The sequence below is a fragment of the Hirundo rustica genome, chromosome 1 (assembly GCF_015227805.2).
Source record: "Hirundo rustica isolate bHirRus1 chromosome 1, bHirRus1.pri.v3, whole genome shotgun sequence".
NCBI classification, from domain to species: Eukaryota; Metazoa; Chordata; class Aves; order Passeriformes; family Hirundinidae; genus Hirundo; species Hirundo rustica.
Window position 1 is genome coordinate 136,034,131 of NC_053450.1, and position 13,000 is coordinate 136,047,130.

Genomic DNA, 13,000 nt, shown 5'->3' on the forward strand with positions numbered 1-13,000 from the left:
GTTTTGTTTATTCTCTTAAAGACTAATCTTCAGATTTGACATTCTGTTCTTAAATTCCAGTTCTGTTAAACTTGTTGTTTGGTTGTTGTCTTGCAGTAGACGCTCCTATCAGCAATGCACTGTGCTAACTTGACTTAAAGAGTTCATTCCAAGCCTATGTTTCACAGAGGAGAGCACTCCTAAGACCTGTACTCAGTGTTTCTGTAGTCCCCACAGAACATAATTGTAAATCAATTGCCCTCAGGTAGCTAATATTTCTTGATCCTGTGATCTATATGCTCTTTTTTGTCTGATGGCAAGATGCTCTCTTTAGCCTTTTTCAAGAGCAGAGCACAAGAAGACGTGGCTGGAGTCGCAGGAGTTTTGCCGGTCCATAGGAGGAGATCTGGCCTCCATTAACAGCAAAGAGGAGCAGTACGTGATTTGGCGTTCCATCGCGTGAGTATCCGCAGGGTGGTCGTCAGCTCACTCGCATTAACCTCCTGATCTTTCTGAAATATTTCTTCTTCGGCACATGTGTTTACTTCTATATAAGGCAGTCTGTATTCTGTGTGTGTGTCTGTGTCACACAGCAAAAGTGTAGAGCTGATGAAATAGCAGGAGTTGTGTGACTAGCAGCAATAACCTTAAAAGCTAGTGCTGAATGACATTGGCAAGATATCAGGTTAAGCCAACATTTGTCATCTGCGTAAAGCTATTTACTGTGGAGTTGTTGATATTATAAAATTACTACAGATGCCATTTGTTTTCATGTAAGTATACAAAAATGGTAACAGTTTAATAAATCTGGATAATGAGTTGATTTTTTTGTTACTTTTATAAAATCAAAAAGTAGAGGCAACTTCAGATTAATTTTTTTCTTACCTAAGGAAGGTATATAAGGTTAGTAAGTCCCTGAATTGCAAAAAACAGGCATGAGATTTCTAAATAAGATGAAAAGCTGCCACTTGCAATATGACAAGAACAAACCTGGCTCAAAGATCTTGTACATCCCTGGTTAACCAAGAAGCAAGACAGAAACATCATGGCCCTGCAAAATGCTGTGACTGTACTAGGATCCCAGCTCTGTATTTACAGTAAGGAAGAAGTCTCAGATTGAGGCAATTTCATTGCAACAAACTGACTGAATATATTCAGACAGATCAGTAAAGTGTCTGCTTGCAGACAAGGGTTAGTTGAAGGTGATATTTTTAAAATGCGATTCAACTGCAGAAAGTAAGTCTCTGAAAACTCTAAGTGCCTTTACAGAGAAGATGAAGTTGAGAAATGGAGCAACAGTAGCCAGTGAACATTATACAAAAGTATTGGGCCACTTTATGTACAGGAGTTGTATCTGTTAATTTTCTTGAGCTGAATTTCATCCTGAGTTAATACATAATGATAACAGCTAGAAGCAGTTGCATTTTAATTTATCTCCACCTTGGTTGTTATTAATTTTAACAACATTAAGTTATCCTTAGAGAACTCTTAACTATAGTAAATGATAGATTGAAAAAAATTGTAATGCCCTTATTAGTATTGAGATATCTATATCTATATCTTTTTTTTTTTTTTTTTTTTTTTTTAGAAACAATGGCTATTACCACCAGAATTTCTGGATGGGTTTATATTACTTGAATCCTGATGATGGCTTTGCTTGGAGTGATGGATCTCCAGTGAGTAATTTAATTTTCCACAGCTGTTCTTTTGCATTCCCTGTGCTTCTCAAGTATGTATAGTATATGTGTCTCTGTGTAATTTTATGCTTAGCCATAACCCTCTGTGTGGTGCTCTCTTTAGGAAAGCTAATGAATAGGAATTTCATGTCTTGATTTTTTGGCTAAAACGTACTGATCTTTGATAGGAAGATATACATTGAATCAACAAGGAATCTAAACACATGTAGACTAACAAGATGTTCTAAATACAAGGATTTTTTGCGTAAAATAGCCCTTCTTTAGTTGTTCTTTTCTTTGCTCATTATCTGCAATGGTTTGCATTCCATGGAGATGAAGACACTTTTTTTAATGCCAGTTTGACTTACTGCACTTTAAGCTAAGGTATAAAACTATAGAAACAAAAGTGAATTTGGAGATGTAGGTGTACTTGATGCAAGTTTAGTCAAAATGTATTGATGGAAATTTACAGTACAGAAACCTGAAACTGGATTTTATATGGGAAAATTAGAATAGCAGTAATACTTTGCAGAGGCAAATTCCAACATTTTTATTGCATCTGAATAATATTCTATTTTACTCATATTGTATTTTTAATTAATATCAAGATGTAGCATGCCCCAACACCATTATTAAATGCATTTTACAGAATTTAGGTCCCATAAAAATATTTATATTCTTCAAAGTGTGAACAAAAATAACTGTTACCTAAGCTGAAATCCATTTGCTCTCTGAAAAAAGTTTTGAAGGGTCAGAACTTGCACAGGAGGATTCTGGCTTCTTACTACCTAAGTTTTTAACCTGACAAAAGGAACAATTTGTAGGTCTGTGCTTTGATGCTGTTTCCTCCCTCTCTCCTTTATTTTATTTCCATATAACAGAATCTTCACAAAATTTCTTCTGTCATAGGTGAGGTATGAAAACTGGGGCTTTGGAGAACCAAATAATTATCAAGGAGTTGAACTTTGTACAGAGATCAGTGGTGATTCCAGCATGCTTTGGAATGACAGGCACTGTGATTACATGTATGGATGGATTTGCCAAATAAGAAAAGGTATTGCTTACTCCTATGCATTAAAGTAGTGAGAAGATATTTTCAGTTGATTTTTACCTTAACTTTAAGAAATAAAAAATTTCAAAACCTCTTTTTAAGAATAGTTCCCTATGAAATGTGAAACAACATAGTAGTATGAAGATTTCCATGTGTTTGAAGTATTTAAAGATGCAGAGCTTTTAGTACCTTGCTGGACTTCTCACTGTTCTCTCTCTATGATTTCAAAAAAGATAATATGATACTTGATAAATTGGGAATGTTACTTTGAATATTTGTGTTCACATTTTACTTTTCATTTAGAAAATTCACACCTTTTTCAACAAATCCTATTATGGATATTTTTTCTGAGTTGAGTTTCAAGTTATAGAAAATAGTTTGCAAATCGGTTCACATACTTGATTTTTTAATGTGAAAAAAATCCCTCCTTCACCTGCCTCAGGTGCTGCTTTTTTTCTGCTAAGAATGTGTAGTTTCAGGATGAAGCCTGGTTTTGAGATACTTTATTTCTTATTCACATCTTGATTACTTGCTTAATTATCATGATATATGTGTTTGGATGCTTTTTAAATGCTGAAGACATCAAGACCATATTTATAATTTAGGGAACACTTGAGTTCCACTAGCAGTGCATCTATTTGAGCTTTTTAGAAAGTGAACATTTAACTGTTTTACTGCATTTTTACAGTGGGATGGAGAGGAGCAAAATAGAGATGCTACGTTAGCTATTGAGAGTAAATATCAGCTCTGTCTTATATTGGTAAAAGAATTTCTTAGGCATAGATTTTCTTAATAGATGTCATTATTGTGAGATTCTATTTTAACACAAAACTAATTGGTAAGCCTAAACTGACAGAGTTTTCTTGTATAATAAATTGCTTTCCTGAGATACTAATGATGACATCCAAGATGCCTTCTCCATGATGCCATAGCAAAAACGAACAAAGGAATTCTTTAGTCGAATGGTTGGCGTTTGTTTGGTTGGTTGGTTTGTTTTTGTTTTGTTTTGGTTTGCTTTTGGTTTTGTTTTTTTCCTTTTTCCATAAAGGACTAGTTAATTTCTTGAGATCTTTTCCAGTGAGATTTTATCTAAGGAAATTTGTAAGATCCAGGTAGAAGTGACTCTCAACCAGAGAAAGATGGAAGAACCTCACTCTGTAGTAGTTAGGACACCATATCAGATAATAACCCAGCCTGCATTCCTGGTGCCTCTGTTTAAGCCAGAATTCAAGTGTTTGTGACCAGGGGAGAAGAGAGAGAAGGAGATCCAGGACAACTGTCCTAATTGAGTTAGTGCTTTGGCACATAAAGCTTACTGCTTCCAATGCATTAAGAAATTACTTGATTTAGGTAAAGTTCAAGGTATTTATAATACTTTGCATGAAAGAAATAGCACCAGGGAACATGACTATGTATTTAAAATGGAATAGTATACCAAAAATAAGAGATTTGGGATATTTAGTTCCTTCTACATTTTGGTGTTAAACACATTGCTAACTGTAGAAGTCAATGTCAGTATTAAAACAATGCCTATCAGTCATAGTAAATATCTTTTCTTCAGACAGAAAGTATACAATCATAATAAATATTTTTATCTCACAGGGGCAAGTGTGAAGCCTGAACCAACAGAATCTCCTGCCCCCGGTAGGTGTTACTGCTATTGCTCTGTGTGTGTGTGTTCAAAAGCATTGTTAAAATTTTATCAAGGAGGATGTCTTGTGTCTCAGGAGCAGAATTGTTATCTTGGCAATTATCTTACAGAATACAGGACGACTGAGGATGGGTGGATTATCCATGAAGACAAACAGTACTATTTCAGCACGGAGAATGCTCCTATGGAAGATGGTCGTGAGTTCTGCAAAAAGAACTTTGGAGACCTTTCTGTCATTGAGAGTGAAAGTGAAAGAAAGTTCCTCTGGCGATATGTAAGAAAACCCCTTAATACTATGGAATAAACCATCCATAACAAGTGAGCATGGGCACAGATCCTTTTCACCATGGTCCTCGCCCTACAAGTTATGATAGTGAAATTGCAGTTACACTTAGCCAGATTTGTATGAACAAACTAATACCAACTTTTAAGGGATCTGTGGATTCAGTTTAGCAAAAAGTATTACACTGGTGAGATATGATGGTATAGGATGTCTTAAGTAGAGGATCAAAGCAGAAATTGATTTACATGCAACACTCAGAACATTGACTTTAGATCTTATTGTTTATCTGGGCTATAGTCTACCTAGTGGTCTCTTTTTGGTCCTCAAGTTTGCACCTTTGCCCCTTTTTTTGTGAGAATAGAATTATGGAGAGAGAAGAAACCTGGACATGGACTATGCCATGAGAAAGAGCTTTAAAATCCTATTTCCTGTATCATTGGAATAGTTTGCTTTTTATGCTGGCTAAAGCCAACTTGTTTTTAATCAGTAATGTGCCTAAATATTTGAACTACATTTCTTGAGCTGGCTGAAGAGTGACAGTGAGAGGAAAGAAGGACATATATCACTTTATATCCAAAATGTAGGAAAGAGTTTGTCTTTGCAAGAAACTAGGTAGATAAAGCCCACTGCTGAGACTGTGCAATAGGTGTTGATTTCTGTGGCTTTCGAGTAAAATTGTGAGAAGTGCTGATCACAGTGACCACACCTTTTGGCCAATGGTGAAGTTTGCCTGTGGACTGTCAGCTGTGAGATGCTTTAACCTAAAATTGTACCTAGAGAATACAGCCAGTTCATATCTGTCAGTTACAGGTATATTAGTCATCAGTAACATTTTATATGATAATAGAGGACATTTGTAAGATTTTAATTTCTGCATTCTAGATACTGAAGAATGGCAAAGAGGATGCATATTTCATCGGTTTACAACTAAGTATTGACCAACGTACAAGGTAGGTCAAACCTAGTTTTGAGTCTTAAAAATAATTGTCTTCTCAAGTGGTTTAATTCCATCTTAATTTAGCTCTAGATGATCCAGAAGAAATGTTGCATGTTTCCTAAATTCACTCAAAAGCAGATGAAAAATTACACTGCAGTTAATATATTCTGAATTTTTATTCAGGAATTTTAGTTTCCTTTATTATGTGATTTCTATTGAAAATATAAATAGATGTCTGAACTGTAAATATATATGACTTCTGGTAGGTAAAAACGTTCTTTCCCCCTGTCCTTAACTGTTGAGAACAGACACTAATAAGGAAACAAATAAAACCTATTTTCTTCTTCTTGAACAATGATAGCTGTTGCACTGTGAGGTCAAGCAGGTTTTCTGCAAGCCTTTCTGAGTGTCAGTATGCAGCACCATATTGATTTTGACATGTGGTGTTTATTCAGGCCTGGATTCAGTTCAGTCTGTGTTTGAAGTGCCTGGAGAGATGCTTTGGTTCCCAGTTCTCCTTACAGTCCACAGTTAATGAGTGACCTAGCCTCTGAAAATGAAGTGTTACTGCCTTGCTGGTTTTGTAAGGACCCTTGGATGACTAAGTACCTTGTATGTGTGTCTGAAGGATGAACTTGGGCACCTTTGTCACTTGCAGACAACTAGAAACATGTGTCCTAATAATTTGCCTGGTTACAATTTTGTTCTTCATTGCCAAATCTACATGGATGTTCTGCTTGTTCAATGTTTGTATTTTACCTTGTATGTCTTTGAGCAGAGAATATGTTTAGTGCAACTAATAAAGAGGTAATTTGGTCAAAAAACCTTGTACATTTTACTACGAACAGCTATATTAAGCATATTGCAAAGTTACTTTTTTTTAATGTGGAAGAAGTTTTATTTTATGTTAAAGAAGCGTTTTGTTGGATTGTTTTTCTTAAGCTGGATGGATGGCACTCCAGTGAATTATTTGGCATGGGCACCACATGAACCTAACTTTGCAAATAATGATGAAAACTGTGTAGTTATGTATAAGAATTTAGGTGAGTTTTGTATGTTCTTTCATGAATTTTATCATTTGTATGTTTGTGTCACAACATTCTTTTTCTTCTGAGAAGCATCCCTTCCTCCTGGTGGTTTTTTTTTGTTTGTTTGTTTTTGTTTTTGTGGTTTTTTTTTTTTTTTTCTCTCTTTTGCAAGAAGTTTTGAAGTAGACTGAAGTATTACTTAGAGGACTTAATATTTTTGTGCTCTTGTGCTTCTTAAGCCTACTGTGGGGAAGATCTGATAGAGGTCTGTGGCTAGAGGTCTATGGTTGTGATTGCTGGTTTATCATTTTTATTAAAATTGACTCAATGTGTCACTATGAAATTTCTAGTACCTGGTTCTACAAAACTTTTAACAGTCTGTAATTACAGTGTGTGTAAAGTAAAAAAGACATATTTTTCCTAGACACTGATATTGAATGATAATAAACTGAGAGACAGCTTTTATGTTATCTTTCAACTAAACTGTATCTTTCAACTTTAACTGTATGTGAGAATGAGTGCAACTGATTTCCATTAACCAACTTGAGCTGTGGTGTCATACAGTTTCTCATTTATCTTACACCCAGGATTTTGGAATGATATAAACTGTGGCTATCCAAATCCCTACATATGTGAAAGGCACAACAGTTCCATTAATTCAACTGTTCCTCCAACAACAGTTTCAACTCCAAGAGGATGTCGTCCATCTTGGCTTTCTTTCCATAATAAGGTATCATAACAAATACATAAAATACAAATACATAACTAAAATGAATCCACATGGTGGATGTTTGGCAAAACATTAAATAGAAAACAAGGGATTGTTTTAATCATGCTGTTTCTTATTAAAATAAAATATTGTTATTTTTATGCAGAGAGCTATGACATATGCACTCTTTTCTTTGTTCGCCCATCCATTGTCTTGCAGGATAAGTGCTTTTCTGATGACTCTAATGAAGCAAATTCAGTTGCAGTTGATGAAAGACAATTCTCTAGTCAGCCTTTCGAATCATTTTATATGAATTTAGTCAGAATTCCTGAAGTATTGATGCCTTGATCTTGGTGTTTTTTAACCAAACCATAATCCTTTTTACTGACTACATTTTGTCTTCCTTAACTTTACTAACATGGTATCTATTGTAGAATAAAATTAATGATCAAGCAGACTAAGATCAGTCATGCATAACTTAGCACTGCTAGCTGTCTATAGAAAAGTCAGGATTTGCTTATTTTCTAGAGCTTTCAGATCAAATCTAGTTGTTAAGCAAAACACTTTAATGAGACTTTTAATTTTATATAGAACCAGAACCAACACAGTTGGTTCCAAAATTCAAAGCTGAATGTATTTTTTAAGATTAATTTACTGCCTTTTCTCCATCTTGTTCTGTTTAAAAGAATAATTATCATTTGAGGGATATTGGAGTAAAGATAACATAGAGCATTTGTTAATATTTTAGTGTTACAAAATATTTGGATCTACAGAAGAGGAACGCATTACTTGGCATGCTGCACGAACAGCTTGTATGAATTTAGGAGGAAACCTGGCCTCGATCCCTAATGAACAAGTGCAAGGTACTGTGCACAGTTTTGTAGCAACTCGATGAGATGCCATTTAATCCTTACAGGCTGGCTGGGGCTTTTGTCTGAATATAAACACATTTGAATAATGATTGCACGTCTGATTTTTGTTCCAAAACATCTAATTTTTAGAAAACTACAATGAAGTCTTTACTTGAATCTACCAAATTTTAATGTTGGTTCAGATATATATATATATAGATATAGATATATATGTGTGTGTGTGTGTGTGTGTGTGTGTGTGTGTGTGTGTGTATTGTCCTGGCAGCCAAAGTAGTGTTTTTTCCTGCTTGCACATGATGCCAGCTGGACCCTGCAATTTCCATTCCAAACAATGCGGTTTCACTAGGTGGCATTAACTTGCTGCATGGCTTTCCTGTTAAATCAAGCAGAACAATTTTAGGATGAGAACTTGCCTGTGGGCAACTTGAAACAGGTTTGAGCGCTCCTGCAGATGCCCAGATGTGCCACTTTTCACTAGAAGAGCTTGTAATGAATCTAAGAGCTGCATCCATGCAGATGAGCAGGGGAAAGCTACTTCATGCTTGAATAAACAAGGCACATTTTCAAACTAAAAATGGGGGAAGACCTTGATAGGCGTTAGAGTGACTTTGACAGATGGACCTTTAGTATACTGTTTTATCCTACATGTGAATGTGATGAAAAACAGATGCTGCAAAACACATACTGTCTGTGAACTCAAGAGAGGACACTGAAAACTCAGCCATTGTAAAACAATGCATTGAAGTCGGAACAAATAAATAGTTGTAATTTAAACCGCTGAAAAGAACTTAGTACTAATTATGTTTTCCACTTGTGAAGAGCTGAAGAATCAAACTCATTTTTCAAAGAGTTATATTCTTATCCTACATAATTTCTGCAGTAGAAATTTCAGGTGGTTAGTTCACGCGCAGGACTTTAATTCCAGATAAAAGAGAAATGAGCAATGGAGCTAGTAGCACAAAACTATTATCATTGCAGGAAGCGGAGGCATAAAGGCCTGAGTTCCTATTACAGTTTCTGGCAGAACAGCAACGCTAATATTTGGCAAAGGAACCTGCAGGTTTCATTCCTGGAGGAGTAAGCTGCATACATTTAAAAATGCAGAAGGTGAAGCTGTTTAGGTTTTGCCTTTTTTTCTGTTCTTTATACTCTTCACACATATATTTGTAGCTCTGTAGGATATTCTGTTAGTGACTAGTTTTCCCAGTACTTTTCCATGGCCTTTCTTTAAGCAGAGAGATAAAACAAATTCCAGAGCTCCAAGCCCCAGGAGGTACAAGGCTTCAGTGCTGTCTTGGTTCTTCCTGGGAACTGAGGCTGAGAACAACTCTCCCAGATACATTCTCATGGACAAAGTACAAGTACTGAAGGGGGGCTCCAGAGAAGGGGCTTGACCTGGGGTGAAATTGCATCACCACTTGTCCTCCTAACTGGTGCCTTTTATCAATTATGCTAGTTTCCTAACCTATAAAAATGTTCTCACCCCTGCGGGGGTGGGCTTTTTTCCATAACTGCCTCTGAAGGCCTTCGAATAAAGATCCCCTTTTATATTACCTTCTTACTAAAATTATCTCGAGTTTCATTTCCAGGTTGGGAAAAAGGCAACAAAAGAAGGTGAATGATTAACAGAGCAGGCAGAAATTAATCTATTCTTTTCAGAGGAAAAGAAGTTCATACATGATTGCAGCAGTTAGCAGAAGCCATGGTATATTCATTTTATCACCACGTTCAATGTATAATGGATTAGTGGATTGAATGTAATTCATAGTGTTCATAATGGATGACTATCAGCTGGCATAGCCTGCTCTATTTGTGAGCTAGCCACCTTAGCTAAGACACATCAGCACCCACCTGGACTGTGCAAAGCTGTGATAATTGATTTGCTTGTGTTTAATAGTTCTGTTCAGTCTCATTTGAAGCATGTTTCTTGCGCATTTTGCTCCCTGCCAAGGCAGTGCAGGCTATTGCCCAGCTGTCCAGGGAGGTAAGATACACTCCCGTGGTTCTGGAACAGCACTGCTTGTGCAGATACACAAATGGCCGGAGCTCGGTGCAACCTGGCGGCAACCACTCTTGTGGGATTATCAGAAATGTATGTGATACCCACGGCTGTTAATGTCTTGAACTAGGATTCAGAAATATCTTGGGACATTATAAAAACCACTGCTGTCATGTTTTGGGGGTTCATTCCAATACCAGCTCAGATACTTAGATGAAGTATTTTGCCCAAAGTCACAGTTATATATGTCTGGTTCCCCGTTCATCAAACTCAACATTCATCTCCTTTTCATCTCACTTGCTTGTGATATCAGCAGTGGAGTGTTCTGTATTTCAGAAAAAGTACTTAATATCACTAATCTCAGTGAAGCCAAACATTTTATCTGTCTTATATTAAAATTATTCCTATTTTTCTTTACTTTTTTTTTTTTATTCTAGCTTTCCTTACCTTCCATTTAAAAGATTTTGTCACTGAGACATGGATTGGATTAAATGATATAAATCATGAAAAGAGGTTCCTCTGGACAGATGGAACAGGGGTTTACTTTACAAACTGGGCCAAAGGCTTCCCATCGGGACATATGGATTTATATGCGTATAGCAGCCAGGTAAATAGCAATCACAAATTGTTCACTGAAATTTGATTTCATAGAATCATCTATCTTGGAAAAGGCTTCTAAGATTGTTTAGTTCCACCATTAATATGGCACTGCCGAGGCCACCACTAAACCATGTCCCTAAGTGCTGCATCTACATGTCTTTTAAATACCTCCAGGGATGGTGACTTAACCACTTATCCCTGGGCAGCCTGATCTAATGCCTGAAAACTCTTTTGGTGATGAAATTTTTCCTAATATCCAATCTAGTTGTGTCAATTTCTTAGCACAACTTTGGGCCATTTCCTCTTGTCCTATCACTTGTTCTGCTAGGGAAAAGAGACCAATACCAATAAGATTGAATTCATGCATTTGTGGTGATTTTAGGCATGTTGCTTCTTGACTTACTACTTTCATACTTGTACACATACATATAAATCCAGGCAGAGTGAATTGTTTTGAGCCCTTGTGCAGTTGCTGTATCAGCTGGTGACAGGATCTGTGGAGTGCTCAAAGACTTGTTTCAGTTTTCAGTTCTCTGTGTTTGTGAAGTCTACACAGCTTTTGTGTTCAGCCTGTGTTCTCTCATGGGCTTTGTAAAGAGGGCAGTTGTTCTCCTGCCCCATGGCATTTCCCCAAAAGCACAACAAAGAGAACATCCTCCTAGTCCTCTGGTGACAGTTGTGCAGGAACTTGGCAGGTTTCCCAGTTGGCATGTAAGTTTGCAAGGCAGTGTTTACAAACATTCCCCTGAAACAGGTGGCTTACATATAAGCAGATAAGCAGATTCTGCCAGTGACAGTTACAGAAATGACACGAGTCTATAAAAAGCCATTCACTTTTTACAAGGGAAAAAAAAAACCCAAACCACCAGAAAATCACTTTCTCTGTTTCTCTATCAAACAAACTGTTCTGATGGGTCACAGAGTTCCTTTCTCTCTGACCATGTGTATGAAGGTAGTTCTGAACTCTGGAACTACAGCACTTTATAGTGCTGTGTTTCTTTTCAATAATGTTTTTAATGTAGAAATTTAATTTTTATGTAAAATATCCTTTTCCATATCTTTGAAAGTAGCACCTGTAAGCTTCTTATCTCTAAAGGAAGAAGAAAATTAAGTAGAATTTGGAGTTACAAAGGAAAATATTTTTTAAATGCTACTTCTCAAAGAAAAAAAAATGTTTGTCTCTATGTAAAATAATAGGATTTTTATGACGTCTTTTGTGACAACTAATAAATTCCCCTTTTCATTTTTTTTTTTAAGCTTACTTGATCTTAACAAAAAGTGTTATCATAGTTAGTACAAATTAGTTCAGTTTGGAAGATTTAAGTCCCAATGCTTTTCACCCATAAATGAAATAATTATCTGAACATCTTCTCATGGACAGAAAAAAGCAAACAAATAAAGAGAATAAAATAAATATTGATATTTCATTACACAAGGTCACTTGTAACCCTGCAGGCTTTTGCACTAATCACTGTTTATTTAATAAGCGCTAATATAATTTCTAGCTATTGTGTCCATGTCAGAGAAGTTGAAATGTCATCGTAAGGGTGGTACTGACAGCAGTGGCTGCCTTTGGGCAGGAGCTGTTCTATCTTTGCTATGTGTACTATTACAGCTTGAAACGGTACTATTATAACTGAAACTTGTTGCATTGCACTTTAATTTTATTTAAATTAATAAATAAAATTTATTATGTTTTATTTCTTGGGCAAAGTTATCCAGTCTTTTCTACAATGATTGTTCTAATTTCTCTTTAAATTGCCTGTGACTCCTCTCCATGCTGTATGCCTGAGGATCGAGAATACTAGAATTTCCTCTTACTCACCCCAATGTAGTGCAATAGAAAGTAACAAAGAAATCTCTGAAGTGTAAGGGAATAGAACTTCCAGATCACTTGTGGAGCTTAAAATTTGTGCTCTTAAGTGTTACAAAGATACGAGAGTAAGATTACTGCATTACTTGAGTCTGAAGATGTAAATGGGAGACAAAAGTTTAGTATTTGCTACTTTTAACTGATGTTATATCTCTTTGCCTCGAGGCTGATTGTGTTGTCATGAAAAACAAACCTGTTAAGGAAGCAGGGAAGTGGGCTGATCAGAGTTGCGATAACAGCAGAGGATATATATGCCAAATTAATGCAGGTACTTCTCTTTTTAGTTAAAACCAAACCTTTTGTTTTGTTTTGTTTTCAGGAAATTGCTTAAATATGTGGATT

General features: G+C 36.0%; 1 protein-coding gene across 2 annotated transcripts in view; it reads left to right on the forward strand.

The window, feature by feature from the left end:
* LOC120750511 (macrophage mannose receptor 1-like) overlaps positions 1-13,000 on the forward strand; it is a 53,739-nt gene that overhangs the window by 31,239 nt on the left and 9,500 nt on the right. For both annotated transcript variants that reach the window (XM_040059321.2, XM_058420377.1), the window contains 11 exons: positions 314-438; positions 1,568-1,655; positions 2,565-2,709; positions 4,309-4,350; positions 4,468-4,631; positions 5,523-5,590; positions 6,520-6,620; positions 7,193-7,335; positions 8,063-8,177; positions 10,623-10,792; positions 12,824-12,926. In XM_040059321.2, the coding sequence (XP_039915255.1) occupies positions 314-438; positions 1,568-1,655; positions 2,565-2,709; positions 4,309-4,350; positions 4,468-4,631; positions 5,523-5,590; positions 6,520-6,620; positions 7,193-7,335; positions 8,063-8,177; positions 10,623-10,792; positions 12,824-12,926 (1,264 nt within the window). The remainder of the gene's footprint in view (positions 1-313; positions 439-1,567; positions 1,656-2,564; positions 2,710-4,308; positions 4,351-4,467; positions 4,632-5,522; positions 5,591-6,519; positions 6,621-7,192; positions 7,336-8,062; positions 8,178-10,622; positions 10,793-12,823; positions 12,927-13,000) is intronic.